General features: G+C 45.0%; 1 protein-coding gene across 1 annotated transcript in view; it reads right to left on the bottom strand.

Annotated features, from left to right (window-relative positions):
* The window catches only part of IGDCC3 (immunoglobulin superfamily DCC subclass member 3), a 292,665-nt gene that overhangs the window by 44,891 nt on the left and 225,130 nt on the right, over positions 1 to 22,644 (bottom strand). The window contains exon 7 of the mRNA XM_089660195.1: positions 9,312 to 9,477. Coding sequence (XP_089516321.1) covers positions 9,312 to 9,477 — 166 coding nt within the window. The remainder of the gene's footprint in view (positions 1 to 9,311; positions 9,478 to 22,644) is intronic.

Raw genomic sequence — 22,644 nt, 5'->3', positions numbered from 1 at the left:
GAGGAAGCCATTGTGGAGGCACGACACGAGCACCCAGCAGAGGAGGTGGTACGTATTCCCAAATCACCAGGCGGAACAGAATGATAGAGTGATTACAAATGACAGCCAGTGATCATATTATCAATTAATAATGCAATTTTATACAGAACATTAAGTCCCCTTTGTCTGTCCAGACACTGCATCTGCTTGTTGGCTCCTTTGTGCTGGAATTACAATGATCTGTCTGGTTTTATCCTATGTATTAGGTAATGGTTTAGCTTGATTAATCTTGCAAATGTATGGTAGCCTCTCATTAATCTTGGTTAACCTTTTCCAAGCCCGATGGTTAAAAAAACTACAGAACCCCGAGGTTTTGGGGTCATTGGAACGAGTCACAATAAAAACATGGCCGCTCTATTCTGCGTTTTTCTTTACCGCCTTCATCATCGGTAAACTTTACTCACTTTAACCTACTCCTCACCAGTGATTTGCCCGTCATTAGCAAAGGGCTTTTAAAATGATTCAGTCAAGGGGTTAAGCATCTAAAAGTTGAATTCAGGGACCCTTCTGGCTGGAGGCCTCTTTCTATTGAAATGAAAGACTTTAATTACCATGGAGAGGGTGGGGGGGGATCAATACAGCTCTGAGCGCTAGTTACGAGTTACCATGGTGATGTTTCCTGGATACTGGTACCCCCCCCCCCCCCTATCATCCAGGATTACAACCACCTCTCTGGCTGGATGTGACCCCAGAAAGTGAAGCAGCTTAGACCATCAAGATGACAAACCAGAGTGGGGGTCATGCTGTTCAGTAATATTAACATCCCACCATGGTAGGATTACTCATATCCCATAATAGCAGGGCAGGATTATGGCATGGATACACCTCAACTTCTCAACCTCCTGGCAGCAATTCGGAGAAGTGTTTAGAAATTTTGATTTTGCCGATACGAATGTGGGAAGGGTGCAGGCTTATATTTAGTAAGGTAGTGCACAGAGCCCCGAAGATGTGCCATTGGGAACGACAAACAGCTTCAAATCAGAGATTTTCTTATACAGAAAAACTGAAATGTGATTATTTGCGGGTAACCGCACTTTACACATGATTGTTGGTGATATAGATCACTCAATGTTACTTTGGCAGCGATAGCAAAGTGCTTCTCAACCATCAGGCCATGGCCCATTGCCAGACCAGGGCCTTCCTCCTCCTGAGCGTCCAGCCAGCTGAGGATCCCCTATACAATATGTGATGATATACTGGTGATATGGATCATTCAGTAATGGTACTGCTGGGGGTCCAGCCAGCAGCAGATCCTTTAACCTGCCACAGTCCCTCCCAGCTCCTATAGTAACCCTAAGCTTTGTGTTTGCGCACAGTGCCCTCAAACCCCACCCCCTCCCCTCAGTGCCCCCAACCTTCAACAGTGCCAGCTAGCCTCCCAAAGTGCCCCCTAGCCTACTGCAGAGTCTTCAGCCCACCAGCGTGCCACCAATCCAACAATATCCCAGCGTGCCACCAATCCAACAGTGTCCCAGAGTGCCACCAATCCAACAGTATCCCAGAGTGACTCCCAACCTCTGACACTGTCCCTTAGTCCAACAGTGTACTTGCAAAGCTCCCATCCTCTTGTAGCCCCCTCCACAGACTGTTTCTGGGCCAGGGCCTTCCTCTTCCTGGGCATCCAATCAGCTGCAGATCCCTTCACCTACCACAGTGCCTTCCAGCTCCTATAGTACCCCCAAGCTCTCATAATTGCCTACAGTGCCCCTCAACCCTCCTACCATTCTTCCTCAATCTCCAACATTTCCAGCCAGCCTCCCAAAGTGCCCCCTAGCCTGCTGCACAGCCTCCAGCCACCCAGCGTGCCACCAATCCAACAGTGTCCCAGAGTGCAACCAATCCAACAGTATCCCAGAGTGATTCCCAACCTCCGACACTGCCCCTTAGTCCAACAGTGTCCTTGCAAAGCTCCCATCCTCTTGTAGCCCCCTCCACAGACTGCTTCTGGGCCAGGGCCTTCCTCTTCCTGGGCATCCAGTCAGCTGCAGATCCCTTCACCTACCACAGTGCCTTCCAGCTCCTATAGTACCCCCAAACTCTCATAATTGCCCACAGTGCCCCTCAACCCTCCTACCATTCCTCCTCAACCTCCAACAGTTCCAGCCAGCCTCTCAAAGTGCCCCATAGCCTGCTGCACAGCACCAGCCACCCAGCGTGCCACCAATCCAACAGTGTCCCAGAGTGCCTTCCAACCTCTCACAATGCCCCCTAGTCCCACGCTGCCCTCCAGTTTCCCACATCATTTCTGCAAAGCTCCCACCCTCTAGGAGAGACTTTAGCCCCCTCCAGAGACCAATTCTAGGCCAGGGCCTTCTTCTTCCAAGGCATTCAGTCAGCTGCAGATTATTATTATTATTATTACATCGAGTTTATATAGCGCCAAAGGGTTTGCTCAGCGCTGTACAATAGGGGACAATACATGGCACAGTACAACAAAAACAGACAACGTACGAGGGGTAAGAGGGCCCTACTCTTTCAAGCTTACAATCTAGGAGGGAGGGGGTAGTGGAACAATAGGAAGTGGCTGAGGGGAATGAAGTGGCTGAGGGGGGTGAAGTGGTGGGAGAAATGAGGGAGGATGGCCGTTAGGTGAGGGTGGGGTAGGCTTCCCTGAAGAGATGGGTTTTGAGGGAGCGCCTGAATGTGGGGAGGGAAGGCGACAGTCGGATGGATTGGGGCAGTGAGTTCCAGAGGATAGGGGATCCCTTAATCTACCACAGTGCCTTTCAGCTCCTATAGTGCCTCCAAGCTCCCCAGTGTGCCACCAATCTAACATAGTCCCAGATTGCCTTCAAACTTTCTGCAAAGCTCCCATCCTCTAGGAGAGACTTCAGCCCCCTCCAGAGACCGATTCTAGGCCAGGGCCTTCCTCTTCCAAGGCATTCAGTCAGCTGCAGATCCCTTAATCTACCACAGTGCCTTTCAGCTCCTATAGTGCTCCCAAGCTCCCCAGTGTGTCACCAATCGAACATAGTCCCAGATTGCCTTCAAACTTCACACCTGCCCCTAACCTACCATAGTGACTTCCAGCTCCCATAGTTCCTAAGATCCCATATTTGCCCACAGTGCCTCTCAACCATGTCCTAACCCAACCTCCAACAGTGCTAGCTAGCCTCCCAATGTGCTCCCTAGCCTCCTGCACAGCGTCCAGCCGCCCAGTGTGCAACCAATCCAACAGTGTCCCAGAGTGCCTTCAAACCTCCCACATAGTGCCTCCAATCCACAGCAGCATCCTGCAGTCTACCACAGTGTCTCTGCAAAGTCCCCATCCTCTTGGAGAGACTCCAGGCACCCCCTCCACCCCCCACCAAGGTGATTGATTACTCCAGTAGTCCCCAGCCTCCTCCAGCAATCTGAATTTAAATACGTATTTTGTATTCTCGTACTTTTATTGTGTATGAACTTTTTTATTTTTTTGTTTTACTGTTGGGACATGGAAGATTTGGCAGAATTTACCGGGCCCTGGTCTCAATAACGTTGAGAACCCTTGTCATAACACACTTTAAATGTGAGCTGTGATCGGCCAACTTTAAACCAAAACTAAAAGGCAAAAGATTTTAATTTTTTTTTAATAGACTAATAGAGGGTTATAACCCCTGGGCGCTATTTTGGGTACAGGAAGTGGCAGTTTAGAGGAAGTGGAAAAAAAAGTTTTGAACAGTAATAGATGTCTTGTAATTTATACCACATACACATTTAATCTTGTTGGTAACATTTTTTAAAGTGGTTGTAAAATCTTACATTATACCCAGTGAAGTGACTGGCCTCAGAGACGAAACAAAGGTGATACACAGAAATGAAACAAAATCCTCCTATGTACATTGTACCTGTTTATCTGCAGCCGTCTCTTCTCTACAGCTCTTCATATTACACAGATCAAAGGTTATTTCCGAGCTCCAGAAGGCAGGGGGCGGGGATCTGATGTCACACACTGGACAGCATAAAGCACACAGCTTTCTTTGGATAGAGACAAGTACAAACTATAGAAGGATAGGCTTTGCTTATTTTTTATTTCAGAGTTTTACAACCACTTTAAGGCGAGGTTCACACCTATGCAGTTTGCGTTTGATCCATTTCTGCAGTGCTTTTTGCGTTTTTTGCACATGTGGTTTTTACACATTTTTGCCACGTTTTTGATGTGTTTTGTGTTGTTTTTCCCCTAATTTGTTGCTGGGCAGATTAAAATGCATAAAAAACGCACTACATGCTTTTCAGCAGCCTCTCCATTGAAGTCTATAGAACCAAAAACGTAACGTTTTGTGTTTAAAAAAAAGTCCCTGTCCCTTTCCACAAAACGCACAGGGTGAAAACGCGGAGATGTGAACCTGTCCCATAGGAAATCATGTTAAATGGGTTGCTGTGCGTTTCTGCAAAACGCAACGGAAAAAGGTGTGAACCTAGATTCAAGTGTCAATCACTATTTGTTCTTTTTTGTTTTTGTTTTTGCTACTATAAAGGATGGTGGTACAACGCTCTACTAGGGATTATCCATGGTTATTTATGTCGTTTGCTGCATTTCACTTCCCCTTCGTTTACAATGGAGGTTGTCTTACTTTATGCATGCAGCAATATCAGAATAATTGTGCTATACTGTATCACTGGGACAACCAGAATGGGTTGTAGTCTATGTACCCACATGGAAGAAAAATATATTTGAAATATATTTTTAAAATATACTCCCCAAATATATTGACCTATATTTGAAATGCTACAATTTTGACCGTATTCAATCTATTTAAAAATATATTTCAATAAAATGTTAAAATTAATTTTTTTATAGGTTAAAAAAAATCTGAAGAATATATTTAAAAAATATATATTTCTACAAATATATTTTTTTTAAATATATTCTTCAGATTATATTTTCAGACTTTTTTTTAACATATAAAAAAGTCATTTTAACACATATTTTTACATATATTTGTAAATGCATTCTAAAAATGCAGATTTGTATTTTTAAAGACATACAGTATATTTGAAATGTATTTTTAAAAATAATTTTCATATCTTTTGTAATAAAAACACATTTCAACATGCAGTATATATATATAGCTTTTCAAATATTACAAAATATATGAAAAATATCTTTAAAAAATTTTCAAATATACTGTATGTCTTTAAAAATACATTTAATCTGCATTTTTGGAATGCATTTACAAATATATGTAAAAATATATGTTAAAATGACTCTTTTATATGTTAAAAAAAATCTGAAGAATATATTTAAAAATAGTTTTCATGCACTTTGTAATATAAAAAAAAACGCATTTCAACATGCAGTGTGTGTGTATATACGTATATATATATATATATATATATATATATATATATAGATATATATACACACACACAGGGGCAGACTGACAACTCATGGGGCCCCCGGGCAATAGGGGATCATGGGGCCCCTGTGTGCTTGCCCAAACTCAAAAAAGCCTATGAAAAAGGTACCAGGGGCACCTCATGGGCCCCTACTGACCCTGGGCCCTCGGGCACTGCCCGAGTTTCCAAATGGTCAGTCCGCCCCTGTATATATATATATATATATATATATATATATATACATATGTGTGTGTATATACTGTATACAGTATGTGTATATATATATATATATATATATATATATATATATATATATATGTATGTATATGTGTGTGTGTGTGTATATATATATATATATATATATATATATATTTATTTCTCAAAAACAAAGCACACCAAATAAAAACCCAGAAAAGTAGTCTACCTCCACCCTTGAAGGTTAAAGATAATAATAAAAAACTTTTCTTAAAAAAGTCCAAAATCTCAAAACACACCCCACTTTTATAAACAAATATTCAATAAACAAATGTTCAATAAAGTCTCTTTTATTCTTCTTTTCCACGAAAAAATCCTTTTTCTCAACACCCGTACATTCTGATGCCCATATACCTCAAAAAGAAAAAACTTAACATAGTGTCATACCTTTTTAGAAATCAAAACACACGTGCCCTTAACAGTGCACCATGCACTACTTGTGAAAACACTCAAGCAGACGAGAAAAAAAAAAAAAAAAAAAAAAAAAATATATATATATATATATATATATATATATATATATATATATATTAACTCTCTATGTGAATATCAGCATATATTATTAATATAGGTATCCGTGTCACCAAATCTATGACCAGTGAGACAAATACAAATCACATCCACTATGTGAGTCTGTGACACTTACGACACTGCAACTTCGTGACACCACACTTGCAATAAGTGATCAAACACACATCCCCAACCAAAACCGTGATCTCCAACTCCTTGTGTAAGATGGATAATTACCCTCTATAACCACAGACAGGGCTAGATATAGATCTCCTTAGCTGTAGAAATCCATCCAATATTAGGTCCAATAAAGTATTATATCTTCCATTCTCCTCATAAGAAAATCCAAGTAAACATATGGTAGATTCAAATAAATGACAGACTTTATTCAACAACTTACATTGCAGTAAGAGTAAAACAGCTTCTCCTCATCAAGGTGTACAAGCAGACAAGCTAGGGAACACTGGCCACATGTTCCCACTTCCAAGGATCCTTTGAAAAAGTCACCGGAAGTGACGAAACGCGTCAGTAACACGTGACGTCAGACGCATTAACATTGACAGAAAGTGCGATCGCGGCCATCTTGGAAGTGGGAACATGTGGCCAGTGTTCCCTAGCTTGTCTGCTTGTACACCTTGATGAGGAGAAGCTGTTTTACTCTTACTGCAATGTAAGTTGTTGAATAAAGTCTGTCATTTATTTGAATCTACCATATGTTTACTTGGATTTTCTTATGAGGAGAATGGAAGATATAATACTTTATTGGACCTAATATTGGATGGATTTCTACAGCTAAGGAGATCTATATCTAGCCCTGTCTGTGGTTATAGAGGGTAATTATCCATCTTACACAAGGAGTTGGAGATCACGGTTTTGGTTGGGGATGTGTGTTTGATCACTTATTGCAAGTATGGTGTCACGAAGTTGCAGTGTCATAAGTGTCACAGACTCACATAGTGGATGTGATTTGTATTTGTCTCACTGGTCATAGATTTGGTGACACGGATACCTACAGTCAGGTCCATAAATATTGGGACATCAACACAATTCTAACATTTTTGGCTCTTTACACCACCACAATGGATTTGAAATGAAACGAACAAGATGTGCTTTAACTGAAGACTGTCAGCTTTAATTTGAGGGTATTTACATCCAAATCAGGTGAACGGTGTAGGAATTACAACAGTTTGCATATGTGCCTCCCACTTTTTAAGGGACCAAAAGTAATGGGACAGAATAATAATCATAAATCAAACTTTCACTTTTTAATACTTGGTTGCAAATCCTTTGCAGTCAATTACAGTCTGAAGTATGGAACACATAGACATCACCAGACGCTGGGTTTCATCCCTGGTGATGCTCTGCCAGGCCTCTACTGCAACTGTCTTCAGTTCCTGCTTGTTCTTGGGGCATTTTCCCTTCAGTTTTGTCTTCAGCAAGTGAAATGCATGCTCAATCGGATTCAGGTCAGGTGATTGACTTGGCCATTGCATAACATTCCACTTCTTTCCCTTAAAAAACTCTTTGGTTGCTTTTGCAGTGTGCTTTGGGTCATTGTCCATCTGCACTGTGAAGCGGCGTCCAATGAGTTGTGAAGCATTTGGCTGAATATGAGCAGATAATATTGCCCGAAACACTTCAGAACTCATCCTGCTGCTTTTGTCAGCAGTCACATCATCAATAAATACAAGAGAAGCAGTTCCATTGGCAGCCATACATGCCCACGCCATGACACTACCACCACCATGCTTCACTGATGAGGTGGTATGCTTAGGATCATGAGCATTTCCTTTCCTTCTCCATACTCTTCTCTTCCCATCACTCTGGTACAAGTTGATCTTGGTCTCATCTGTCCATAGGATGTTGTTCCAGAACTGTGAAGACTTTTTTAGATGTCATTTGGCAAACTCTAATCTGGCCTTCCTGTTTTTGAGGCTCACCAATGGTTTACATCTTGTGGTGAACCCTCTGTATTCACTCTGGTGAAGTCTTCTCTTGATTGCTGACTTTGACACACATACACCTACCTCCTGGAGAGTGTTCTTGATCTGGCCAACTGTTGTGAAGGGTGTTTTCTTCACCAAGGAAAGAATTCTTCGATCATCCACCACAGTTGTTTTCCGTGGTCTTCCGGGTCTTTTGGTGTTGCTGAGCTCACCGGTGCGTTCCTTCTTTTTAAGAATGTTCCAAACAGTTGTTTTGGCCATGGCTAATGTTATTTCTATCTCTCGGATGGGTTTGTTTTGTTTTTTCAGCCTAATGATGGCTTGCTTCACTGATAGTGACAGCTCTTTGGATCTCATCTTGAGAGTTGACAGCAACAGATTCCAAATGCAAACAGCACACTTGAAATGAACTCTGGACCTTTTATCTGCTCATTGTAATTGGGATAATGAGGGAATAACACACACCTGGCCATGGAATAGCTGAGAAGCCAATTGTCCCATTACTTTTGGTCCCTTAAAAAGTGGGAGGCACATATGCAAACTGTTGTAATTCCTACACCGTTCACCTGATTTGGATGTAAATACCCTCAAATTAAAGCCGACAGTCTACAGGTAAAGCACATCTTGTTTGTTTCATTTCAAATCCATTGTGGTGGTGTATAGAGCCAAAAATGTTAGAATTGTGTCGATGTCCCAATATTTATGGACCTGACTGTATATTAATAATATATGCTGATATTCACATAGAGAGTTAATATATATATATATATATATATTTTTTTTTTTTTTTTTTTTTTTTTTTCTTGTCTGCTTGAGTGTTTTCACAAGTAGTGCATGGTGCACTGTTAAGGGCACGTGCGTTTTGATTTCTAAAAAGGTATGACACTATGTTAAGTTTTTTCTTTTTGAGGTATATGGGCATCAGAATGTACGGGTGTTGAGAAAAAGGATTTTTTAGTGGAAAAGAAGAATAAAAGAGACTTTATTGAACATTTGTTTATTGAATATTTGTTTATAAAAGTGGGGTGTGTTTTGTGATTTTGGACTTTTTTAAGAAAAGTTTTTTATTATTATTATATATATATATATATTGTATACGGCCAAAATTGTAGCATTTCAAATATATGGCAATATATTTGGGAAGAATATGTTTCAAATATATTTCAAATATATTTTTCTTCCATATGGGTATGTCTACTTTTTTTCTTCTTCTCACCATTGCCTCTCTTTTTTCCTTCATACCTGTTGTTATTCTTGAGCTTGATATGTTCATTGGGCTCCAACTCCCGGCCATTCTTCAGCCATGTGATCTGAGGTGGTGGCTCTCCCTGGGCCAGACATGTGAAGATCGCTGTAGTGCCAACAGGCCGGGAAATGGACTGCGGGTGCTGGACAAACTCAGCTGGGGCTAGAAGAGACAAAAATACCAAAGAATGAAGTAAAGTGACTTACATATGCAGACAGCAGAGAAATGAGATAGCAGCCAGAGATCACACTAGGTGCTTTAGACAGAGGCAAGTACACACTATAAAAGGATCAGCTTTGTTCAGTTTTCATTTCCATTACTTAACCACTTGTTGACCTCAATATGTATATAAACGTTGCAGTTTTCAAGTGGTTTACCGTTGTTATGGCTGAAGATACTGAAGATATCAGCCGTGACCCCGGTATCTTTTTTTTCAGCCAACGGCCAGCTTTCAGCAGCTCATTAGCCTTGGGAACGCTTTCTGTAGCAGTGGGAGGGGCTGCCCCCCTGCCCCCCCCCACCACCACCAGTGTTTCTCGGGCTTACCATTATATCTGACACGCCCGAGAAATGATCCAACGGTGCGGCCAGCTGCTTCCAGAGGCGATGAGAGACTCTGTGGTCTCTGATCGCCTCTATGCCATTGGATGACCGGAGTGACGTCATGACGTCACATCTGGGCCAGATGTAACATCATGATGTCACATCCGGTTCGGGCTGGATGTAAACAATATTTTTTTCTTTTTTAAAGCAAAAGATCAAAAACATTTTTTTTTAATCTTTTGTTTTCAGAGGTACAGGAGAGATCCGGGGTCTTTTTGACCATAGATCTCTCCTTAAAGAGAACGTGTCATGCTTATTTCTATTACAAGAAATGTTTACAGTCCTTGTAATAGGAATAAAAGTGATAAAAAAAATAAAATAAATAAGATAAATTAAGGGACAGCGTAAAAGTAAAAAATAAAATAAATAAGAAAAAAAAATGTAACATTCCCCCATCCCTCCGTGCTCGCACACAGACGTGAACACATATGTAAGCCACACATGCATATGTAAACGGTGTTCTCAGCACACGTGAGGTATCGTGAACATTAAAGCGAGAGCAATAATTCAAGTGCTAGAGTAACTCTAAACAGGTAACCTGTAAAAAAATGTAAAGCGTCGCCTATGGAGATTTTTAAGTATTGTAGTTTGTCGCCATTCCACGAGCGTGCGCAATTTTAAAGCGTGACATGTTGGGTATCTATTTACTCGCTGTAACGTCCTCTTTCATAATTAAAAGAAGGGGTATATATTGTGTTTTTAATAAATTCGCGTGTATTTTTTCCAAAACAATTGCGTTTGAAAAACCGTTGCGCAAATACCACGAGACATAACAAATTGCAACGATCGCCATTTCATTCTCTAGAGTTTTTGCTAAAAAAATTAAAAATAAAATATATATATATATATATATATATATTATATATAATTTTAATGCACAACCATTAATATATATACACACACATATATTATTATTATTATACAGTATTTATATAGTGCCAACAGTTTGCTCAGCGCTGTACATTATAATGGGAGACAGTACACGAGACAGTACAGTAGCAATACAATAATACACAAGGGGTTCAAGGGCCCTGCTCCTTGGAGCTTACAATCTAGGAGGGAGGGGATAGTGGTACAGGAGGAAATAACTGTGGGGGATGGAGTGGTAGGAAGAGTGGAGGAGATTGGCAACTAGGTGAGGGCGGGGTAGGCTTCCCTGAAGAGATGGGTTTTCAGGGTGTACCTAAAGGTGAGGAGGGTAGGTGAGTCTGATGGATTGGGGTAGTGCGTTCCACAGGGTGGGGGAAGCCCTGGAGAAGTCCTGGAGACGGGCATGGGAGGAGAAGACCAGGGAACTAGAGAGTAGGAGGTCTTGTGAGGAGCGGAAAGTACGTTTTGGGTGGTATTTGGATATCAGATCGGTGATGTAGTTTGGGGCAGTAGTCAAGTCGTGATATAATAAGGGAGTAAATAAGTTGCTTTGTAGTTACTGGAGTTAGGAACGGATGTATTTTGGAGATGTTGCGGAGGTGGAGTCTGCATGAATTTGTCAGCGATTGGACCTGGGGTTGGAAAGACAGATTGTAGTCTAGAATGACACCTAGTACTCTGGCTTGCGGGGTGGGACTGATGGTGGCGTTGTTGGTCGTGATGGAGAAGTCGGGGGGGGGGCATGGGCTGGGGGGAAAACTAGGAGCTCGGTTTTGGAAAGGTTTAATTTGAGGAAGTGGAGTGACATCAAATCTGATATGTCGTTCAGTAGGCAGGTGATCTGGGCGGAGACAGAAGGAGTGAGGTGAGGGGTAGAGAGATAGATTTGCGTGTCATCAGCATAGAGATGGTAGTTAAAGCCGTGGGAGTGTATCAGGTGCCCAAGGGAGGAGGTGTAGATGGAGAAGAGAAGGGGCCCGAGGACAGAACATTGGGGGAGGGGGAGGTGGCAGCATTATAGGTAACACTGAAGGAGCACTGGGATAGATAGGAGGAGAGCCAGGAGAGAGCGGAGTCTCTGAGGCCAAGAGAATATAGATTTTTTAGGAGGAGGGGGTAGTCAACCGTGTCAAAAGCCGCAGAGAGGTAGAGGAGTAGGAGCACTGAGTAGTGTCCATTAGCTTTGCGTTAGCAGGTCGTTGTGAGTTTGAGTAGGGCGGTTTCGGTGGAGTGTAGGGGATGGAAGCTAGACTGTAGGGGATCGAGGAGGTTGTTGTCGGTGAAGTTATAGACTAAGCGGTCAAGGAGTTTGGATGTAAATGGCAGCAGGGAGATGGGTCTAAGGTTGTTCAGGTCGGTGGGATCCAGGAAGGGTTTTTTCAGTATGGGAGTGATGTGCACGTGCTCAGAGGGGAGGGGAATGCGCCAGTAGAGAGGGAGAGATGTCCCCCGCGGTTAGGAGAAGAATAAGGGTGAGAAAGTTGGCATGGGAGCGGGATGTACAAGAGCGTGTGAGTCTGCTAGTGGTGGCATTCGGGTCAGTGGGAGAGTGGAGTATCAGGAGGAGGTGGTGAGAGCCATAGTGGGGAGATGGAAGCAGTGAGGGCGTGATGTATAGTTGTTTGGGAGGAGCAGAGGGATAAAGAGAAGAGATTTTGGGAACGGAGGAGAGGAGTATAAGAAGGAGGAGTACAGGTGGCATTTTAGGAAGGTAAACGGAGTGGCGGACAAGTGAGGTGGAAAGCTTCTCAGGGAGCTTGGTTGCAGATAGTCTAGCGTGCAGTGGTGTATCTTGTTGTTGTATCTTCCTGTATCAAGAGTTCTCGTGCTTAGGATCAGGATGGGTAGAGTTCAATTCGATAAGTTGTGGCCAAGGGTAGTCAAGCTGCAAGTTCCAGTTTGTGTAAATCCCAGATTGAGGGGTGAGATTTAGCTTGAGGAGATGAGGGGTGAACGTCAGCAGTGGAAGTGTTTCCCAGGTGGTGGAGATGAGGTTTAGAGAAGGTTATGAGGGGTGGGCATCAGCTGTGGGAGTTGGGCGTAGTAGGGGCTGGGGGATAACAGAACCAGCAGTCGGGCTTTCTCCCGCACTGTACTCACGGGGGTCGTCAGATGGGCTTCAGGTCAGGGCAGGGTTGCAACATGGTAGGTGATAGTAGGCCTCACAAGGTCGAGATCTTCCGTTGGGTTCAGCAGGTCCAGGCAGGGTTGCGTTGTAGTAGGTGATGGTAGGCTTCACCAGGCCGAGATCGTCTGCTGGGCTCGGCAGCGTGGAAAAAAGCTCACTTCGGGTCCCTCTTTCGGACGTGGATGGGGGTGTGCGGGTGGAGCTCCCTTAGGCCAGCTGCAGGCTCCCTTTGGGTGTCAGGGGGGTTGTGCCATGGTAGGCCGCAAGAGGCCCTGGCCGGCCAGGCGCTGTGGTTGTGAGTTAGGCCTAAGCCTAGGTGGTGCAGATCTCTTGCTCCTTCGCCCTCCCCCAGTCCTTAACTACCTGGGTGGTAGGGTTGACTGGTGAGGGCTTGGGAGCTGGGTGGTGTGGTTGGCCTGGTGGTCTAAGTAGCTTTGGGCCCTGCTGGGATGGCGTGCGGCCTAGATGCGGGGGCCGCAGCAGGCTCTGCAGGCCAGGTGACTGAGTTGTGGGCGGTGGGAGGCGGCGGAATAGTGGGCGGTGGGAGGCTTATATGGCTATACTCCCTTATTGCTTGTGTTCAGTACCTGCGGCTGGGCCCTGCAGGAGGGGCGCCACTGCAATGAGGCTCTGGGGAGGCAGGGGTGGAGCGGTGGGGAAGCTTGGGCGGCCGTTCCTCCTCAGGAAGCTGTGTGCTCGGTTTTCTGACAAATCTGTTGGGGCTCGGGCGGCCGCTCCTCCTTCTCAGGCCAGGTGCCTGGAGCTTGGCGGGCGGTGGAAGGTCGCGGCTCGGCTTGTGGAGGGGCGCCAGAGCGGAGAAGGACCGGCGCCGCGTGGATGGGCCGGTGCCGTGTGGAGGACCAGGCAGGACCGTTTGCCGAGGAGAACCAGCACCACGTGGAGGACCGCTCTCTCCTCAAGGTAAGGGAGGTAGGGGAGACCACTGACCGCCGTGTGCCCGCTGCTCCTGGGGTTGGCGGGCGGGAGCGCGGAGGCAACCGGAGCTGTGTGCTATGCTGCTGCTCCGGTCGCCACCAATAGGAGAGAGATACATATATGTGTATGTGTGTGTGTGTATATATATATAAAAAAGTTTGTGTGTTACAAGTAATTTTCTAGCAAAAAAGTACAAAAAAACAAAACGTGCCAGAAAATGCTTGGTCTTCTGACCCTGTAATCTGTTTTGCATTAAATAATTTCCTACTGTTACTCCTTGAGCTTCCGAACCTCTCCTTTTCCTCCTCACTTCCATTGGTTTAGGACGTGCACTGTGTGTTAGTTGCAGTCATGTACACTGCTCTATGCCCACTACAAATCCCATAGTCTGTCTTTGGAGTGAGCAGGAGAGGGTGACTACTTTGGTACATGGAGAGTGAATGTAGCCACTCTCTAACAGGAAGTCAGATCACAGCAGCCAAAAAAAAAAGAAATGTGGAGATTTCGAGGTGGTTGAGAGCAATAGAAGGGACTTTTTTTTTTTAAACCAGAGTTTAGTGTCACCTTACTTTTATTTCAGGTACTTATATAGAGCTGCCAATTTGTTACATATATATTGTACATTCACATCAGTCCCTAGCCCTCAAGGGGCGTATAATCTAAGGTCCCTAACTCACATTCATACATACACATACTAGGGACAATTTAGACCAGAGCCAATTCACCAGCATGTCTTTGGAGTGTGAGAGGAAATCAGAGTACCCAGAGGAAACCCACACAGGCACAGAGAGAACATACAATCAGCAGGCACATGGTGCCATGGTTGGGATTTGAACCAACAACCCTAGTACTGCTGGGTGGAAGTGCTAACCATTTAGCCACAGTGCTATGAAGACTCTAACTTTTCCAGTTCTGTAGATGGGAGTGAGATCATGGCACTCACACGCACTACACTTGCCTCCACTCATTTGATCCGGAGATTTTTCAGGTCTAACATTCGGAAGCTGGCACACTTCTCCTCCCAGCACACGGCTTTGCTGGCAGCCAGTTGTCTGCTAAATCACCGAAGACGTCTATGGGGCGGACGAGGAATTCTGGCTGCCTGAAGCGCATTGAGAACAGAAGAGAGCCAGCTGTGCAAGTTTATATTTATTATTTATTTATTTCAGGTACTTATATGTCGCCGTCAATTTACGCAGCACTTTACATATATATTGTACATTCACATCAGTCCCTAACCCTCAAGGGGCGTACAATCTAAGGTCCCTAACTCACATTCATACATACACATACTAGGGACAATTTAGACAGGAGCAGGGGTGGACTGACAACTCATGGGGCCCCGGGAAATAGGGGATCATGGGGCCCATGTGTCCTTGCCCAAACTCAAAAAAGCCTATGAAAAAGGTACCAGGGGCATCTCATGGGGCCCCCTACTGACCCCGGGCCCTCGGGCAGTGCCCGAGTTTCCAAATGGTCAGTCCGCCCCTGGACAGGGGCCAATTCACCTACCAGCATGTCTTTGGAGATTCACTGTATTCGGATCGGAGGTCAGTGTAATGACCAGATCTTCACTGGTGGTATTTGATCATCTGTGCAGTTTTTATTTTTTGTGCTATAAACAAAAAGACACTTTTGAAGAAAAAATATTTTTGACTTTTGCTATAAAACTTTCAGTTAAAAAAATTTTAAAAAATCAAATTTCGTTATAAATTTAAGCCAAAATGTATTCTGCTCCATGTCTTTGCTAAAAAAAAAAAAAATCCCAATACGTGTAAATTAATTGGTTTACGTGAAAGTTAAAGCGCTTACAAATGGTGGTATAGATACTGGGATTTATAAAAAAAAAAAATTTATACTAGCAATGGCGGTGATCAGCAATTTATAGCTGGACTGCGGTGAGCATTCTGGCACTGGGGGTGGGAACTAACTAACTGCCACTGACATCCCCAGTGACTCTAATACAGTGATCAGTGGTAATAAAAAGCACTGACACTGTACTAATGGCACTGGGCAGGAAGGGGTTAACATCTGGGGCAATCAAAGGGTTAACTATGTGCTGTGTGTGTTTTACTAGGGATACATGCTCCTTTGTATTGCTCTCTGCGACGCACAGCAATACAAAGCAGCAAGTCAGTGCTGACAGGGGAGAGATCAGTATTGTTTGCTTACAGACCTCTCCCTGTCACTGTTTCTCCGTGATCGCCGTGTACCTGCGGGGAATCTCCGGTCGGGACCCGGTGATTAACATCTGTAGCCACCAATGACTACAGGAATGCAAAATTACGCATATATAGGTGATTATGAGCGGCCCATCCGACCTGTAGCTGTAATTCTGCTATAGAGCGGTCAGGAACCGGTTAAGCTGCAACATTTTGCAAATGCAAAATCCCAGTTTAGCAGCCAGTGCTGGGACAAGGTCATCTAGAGCCCAGGCGAACATGCCAAATTGCACCCCCCCCCCAGATGTATGAGCAATATGTGTAAGCAAAAATCTACACCACCCCAAAAAAAAAGAGCACTAACCAACATGCTTACCCCCTATGTATAAATTCCCCCCCAGTACAAATCCGCCCCCCGTTGAAATCCCCCCTCCCAGCATAAACCTTTGCCATCTCCATCTGCCCAGCCCAAATTCTCTTGTTTCCCATATGTTGACATCCTCTCTCCCCATATGCCCTGTCACTAGTCCCCCCCCCCCCCCCCAAAAAAAAAAACCCTTCCTAGCATTAATCATCTGCCCTTAAATTTCCCTTCCTAACACAAATCCTCTTCCCCCCACTCTAAATCAGTGGGATGATTAGTACCCCATGGTGTCAGTGGGAGGAATAGTGCCCCATCATTGGTATCAGTGGGAGGAATAGTGCCCCATCATTGGTATCCGTGGAGGGAATAGTGCCCCATCATTGGTGTCAGTGGGAGGAATAGTGCCCCATCATTGGTGTCAGTGGGAGGAATAGTGTCCCATCATTGGTGTCAGTGGGAGGAATAGTGCCCCATCATTGGTGTCAGTGGGAGGAATAGTGCCCCATCATTGGTGTCAGTGGGAGGAATAGTGCCCCATCATTGTGTCAATGATATGAATACTTCCCCATCAATTGGTGTCAGTAGGAGGAATAGTGCCCAATCATTGGTATCAGTGGAAAGAATAGTACTCCATCTTTGGTTTTAGTGTGAAGAATAGTGTCCAATCATTGTGTCAGTGGGGGGATTAGTGCACCATTGCTGGTGTCAGTGCAGAAATTATTGCCCCATTGTTGGTGTCAGTGGGAGGAATAGTGCCACATCGTTGTTGTCAATGGGAGAAATAGTCCCTATTGTTGGTGTCAGTGGAAGGAATAGTGCCCCATCATTGGTGTCAGTGGAAGGAATAGTGCCCCATCGTTGGTGTCAGTGGGGGGATTAGTGCACTATTGCTGGTGTCAGTGCAGAAGTTATTGCCCCATTGTTGGTGTCAGTGGGAGGAATAGTGCCCCATCATTGGTGTCAATGGGAGAAATAGTCCCTATTGTTGGTGTCAGTGGGAGGAATAGTGCCCCATCATTGGTTTTAGTGGAAGGAATAGTGCCCCATTGTTGGTGTCAGTGGGAGGAATAGTGCCCAATCGTTGGTGTCAGAGGGAGGAATAGTGCCTCAGTGCTGGTGTCAGTGCAGAAACTATTGTCTAATTGTAGGTGTCAGTGAGAGGAATAGTGCCCAGTCATTGGTGTCAGTGGGAGCAATAGGGCTCTAAGGGCCAGATAAAAGTAAGGCCCCAGGGTCGCAGTTTGGAGACCACTGTTCTAGCACAAACCCCCTAAATCTCCTGTCCTAACACAAATTATCTTCCCTCATCCCCCCTCCGAACAGAGATCCCCCCAAATCACTCCTAGTGTATCTCCCCAAATTTACGCTCCTAGAGCAATTCTTACACCCTGCTGACCCCCAAACTCCTTCTCTCAACACAAATCCCCTCCCCCCAATCTCTTTGTGGAGCCCCCGCTTCAAATGATCCAGCCAAGGGCAAATGCCCCTCTTGCCCACCCCTTGTCCTGGCCCTATTGGCAGCTGCCAATTAATCCTCACAGTGAGAAAAAAAATCCTTATTTGATAAAGCAGTAGAAGGATTTCTTGGATTTATCACATCGGAGATGAATCTTCCTAAAGATAGTTGGAGATGCCAATAAGACTCAGAAAGGCGCCTAATTAGGAATTCTCCGGCAAGGAATTCCAAAGTCTGGTCCGCCTTGTGAAAACTCCCTTCTAGGTTGGTGACAATTTTTGTTAATTTCTAAACAATATGTTCTCTTTATATACCTAAATGTTATCTCTAGCCCAAATTTTCTTTTCTATGTTTTAGGGCTTGTTCACCACATTTTCCCCATTGTCCCCATTGTTCCATCACAAATATCCAGCATGGATGGGAGAGCATCTGACCCCCTTCTAGGATGCAGCCTTGAGCCTATGTGGCCAACAGCCAGGCTTTAAAACGGTATGAAACCCAAAACCAAAACTGTAAAACATTGCCAGCTTACTGTAGCACTACCCCCTCAGGAGTTGCTGGAGATTTGGGTCCCCCTATAGTCCTGTACAGCCAGGCAACCCAAACTTCAACATAGGCTTGCATCCAGAGTCAGAAATCAGTCCTCGAGCTTTGGTTTTGTGATTTTATTTAGGGGATTTGAACTGGGATAGGTTTAGGGGTGTACAGTCTGCCCAAGAGTACTGATGAACTGAGGACAACCTCCTGGAACTATTTACAGCCTTCTCTGCAGCTCAGTCTCTGTTGGGGAGCTATCCAACATCTCCTTAATGTACCACCCTAGAGCCTAGATGAACTTCTCTTCCTTCACCCAGAAATCTGGAGGTATCCCTGAACAGGGGATCTGATGCCTGTTACTTTAAGAAGTGGACAGTCCCAAGTAGGTAGCGAATATGGTTTTCCACCAGAGTGCTCCTACCCCTATCCACCCAGGGGGTGCAGGTTTACTCTCTAAGTCCATCTCCTGTATTGCTGGTGGGTCGGTGGCTGCTACCAGGCCTTCTAGCTGGGCCGCTCCTTCCCTGCCACACAGCTGATCCTCTCTCAGGGGGCCAATGAAGTCCCAAGCTTTCCTCCTTCCAGGATTCCATCCTGGAGGTGAGACCCTCTCACACCTGGGCCCCCTCCCAGGCTCCTGCTATCTAGCCTCAATTCCTGTCCATCTTCCATCCGAACTCTCCTCCAACTATCCTGCTGCTGAACAGGCTCAGTTACTCTTAAAGTGTTACTAAACCCCGTACCCTGCATTCACTATATCTGGTCTCCCCGGACCCTGCATTCACTATATCTGGTCTCCCCGGACCCTGCATTCACTATATCTGGTCTCCCCAGACCCTGCATTCACTATATCTGGTCTCCCTGGACCCTGCATTCCCTATATCTGGTCTCCCCGGACCCTGCATTCACTACATCTGGTCTCCCCAGACCCTGAATTCCCTATATCTGGTCTCCCCGGACCCTGCATTCACTACATCTGGTCTCCTCAGACCCTGCATTCACTACATCTGGTCTCCCCAGACCCTGAATTCCCTATATCTGGTCTCCCTGGACCCTGCATTCACTACATCTGGTCTCCCCGGGCCCTGCATTCACTATATCTGGTCTCCCCGGACCCTGAATTCACTACATCTACATCTGGTTTCCCAGAACCCTGCATTCACTGTATGTGGTCTCCCCGGACCCTGAATTCACTACATCTACATCTGGTTTCCCAGAACCCTGCATTCACTACATCTAGTCTCCCCGGACCCTGCATTCACTATACCCGTTCTCTCCAGACCCTGCATTCACTATATCTGGTCTCCCCGGACCCCACATTCACTATATCCGCTCTCCCCGGACCCTGCATTCCCTATATCCGGTCTCCCCGGACCCTGCATTCACTATATCTGGTCTCCCTTGACCCACATTCACTATATCCGCTCTCCCCAGACCCTGCATTCACTATATCCGCTCTCCCCGGACCCTGAATTCACTATATCCGCTCTCCCCGGACCCCGCATTCACTATATCTGGTCTCCCCGGACCCCGCATTCACTATATCTGGTCTCCCCGGACCCTGCATTCACTATATCTGATCTCCCCAGACCCCGCATTCACTATATCCTCTCTCCCCGGACCCCGCATTCACTATATCCGCTCTCCCCAGATCCCGCATTCACTATATCTGCTCTCCCTTGACCCCGCATTCACTATATCCGCTCTCCCTAGACCCTGCATTCACTATATCCGCTCTCCCCGGACCCTGCACTCACTATATCTGCTCTCCCCGGACCCTGCATTCACTATATCCGCTCTCCCCGGACCCCGCATTCACTATATCTGCTCTCCCCGGACCTAGCTGAGCACTGGTTAAAGCTTGTAGGAGGAGTTTTCATTCTGCTCTGACTGTCCTATGAGGCTGCATAACCCGTGACCCTCTGTCTGGACAGTGCTGATTGGCCCTGTACTGATCATATGCACTCTTCCAAAGAAAAAAAAACTCTATAGCCATACACACTAAACTGAGCATATGCAGAGTGACTCCTCGAGCTCTGTACTATCAGCAGATGGATTGGGGACAGTGGAAGAAGGGGAGGATCAGGGAAGACAGGATCAAATAGCCTTTTTACACAATGCAGAGGATTAACCCTTTAGGTTCCACAGTGAGTATAACAAGCATGCTTTACTGTATATACAGACTGATTTTACTGTTGTGGGTTTAATAACACTTTAAATGCTGTCCTGGCCCCTTGCCAAGCATCCTCTTGGGGATTGGCTAGGACCCCTCAAGAGTACAAGCCAGCATCTCCTTAGATCCACCCACTGCCTCCAGGCCTTCCTCCAAAGCTCCAAATTTTGTCTGAATTTCAATTCGGAACGAAGCGAAACACACGTCTAGTTTGAGTTCCCGATGACTGGTACAGCAGGGGAGTAGGGGAAAGGTAACTAGAAGGGGGTAGAGGGCTGGGTTAGTAAGAGGGTCTTTTATTTTGCCCTGAACCAACAAAGTATCAGAATGACATAAACACTAAGCACAGCTCACCATCAAGCAAAAAGCTCATTCCATTTCAGAATTCTTGATCACAAATACATCAGTCCAGTGCTCTTGGAATCACATGTAGGTCTCTCCCTTGGCTTGCCGTCAGCCAAGCAAAGAATTTTAATAGTATTTGGGCTCCAGGCCATCCTATAGCTTATGAATCTTACGGTTCCCTTCATAATTCTGCATCTGATAACTTCCGGGTTTTAGTGCATAATGAAGTTGTAGTTGATATTATTACTATCATCATGATTATATTCCTCAACAAAGTGCTTCAGTTATGCATTAATCAGATAGGTGTTGCCCTCAGTAGATACAATGAAGTCTCCTGCAGGATAATTCAAGAAAATTAGGAGTATTTTGTATGTATGTATATATTGTATATTAATATATCCAGGATTATAATGTAACAATTAAAGTCGGCCTTTCGCAACTAGGATATCCTTAAGGGTTGACAATGGTTCCTTAAGTAGTGAGCAGTAGCATATTGATATCCCACCTGATGGTGCCTGTAAAGTTTTGGCACTGATATCTCTCAGCACAGCCAGTGACATGGGACCAGTACAGACATTTGTGTCTCGGGACACTGACCAGTGACACCAATCATCCTTATAGTTGGCTATTAGAGGGGCATTCTTTCCACTGACCACCAATGTAAGGAGCATTCTTCCCACTGACCTCCAATGTAAGGGACATTCTTCCCACTGACCACCAATGTAAGGGACATTCTTCCCACTGACCACCAATGTAAGGGACATTCTTCCCCCTGATCACCAATGTAAGGGGCATTCTTCCCACTGACCACCAATGTAAGGGACATTCTTCCCCCTGATCACCAATGTAAGGGGCATTCTTCTCACTGATCACCAATGTAAGGAGCATTCTTCCCACTGATCACCAATGTAAGGAGCATTCTTCCCACTGACCACCAATGTAAGGGACATTCTTCCCACTGACCACCAATGTAAGGAGCATTCTTCCCACTGACCACCAATGTAAGGAGCATTCTTCTCACTGACCATCAATGTAAGGAGCATTTTTCCCACTGATCACCAATGTAAGGGACATTCTTCCCACTGACCACCGATGTAATGGGCATTCTTCCCGCTGGCCACCAATGTAAGGGACATTCTTCCCACTGACCTCCAATGTAAGGAGCATTCTTCCCACTGACCACCAATGTAAGGAGCATTCTTCCCACTGACCACCAATGTAAGGAGCATTCTTCTCACTGATCACCAATGTAAGGAGCATTCTTCCCACTGACCTCCAATGTAAGGGGCATTCTTCCCACTGACCACAATTGTAAGGAGCATTCTTCCCACTGACCACCAATGTAAGGGGAATTCTTCTCAATGACCACCAATATAAGGAGCGTCCTTCCCACTGATCACCAATATAAGGGGAATTCTTCCCCATGACCACCAATAAAAGGAGCATTCTTCTCACTGACTACCAATGTAAGTGGCATTCTTCCCCATGACGACCAATGTAAGGAGCATTCTTCCCACTGACCACCAATGTAAGGGGCATTCTTCCTACTAACCACCAATGTAAGGAGCATTCTTCCCACTGATCCCCAATATAAGGAGCATTCTTCCCACTGACCATCAATGTAAGGAGCATTCTTCCCACTTACCACCAATGTAAGGAGCATTCTTCTCACTGACCATCAATGTAAGGAGCATTTTTCCCACTGATCACCAATGTAAGGGACATTCTTCCCACTGATCACCAATGTAAGGGACA

The sequence above is a fragment of the Staurois parvus genome, unplaced genomic scaffold (genome assembly GCF_062004578.1).
Source record: "Staurois parvus isolate SC_StPar_1 unplaced genomic scaffold, SC_StPar_1.0 ptg001210l, whole genome shotgun sequence".
Classification (NCBI taxonomy): Eukaryota; Metazoa; Chordata; class Amphibia; order Anura; family Ranidae; genus Staurois; species Staurois parvus.
This window is presented reverse-complemented; position numbering and strand designations above follow the sequence as displayed.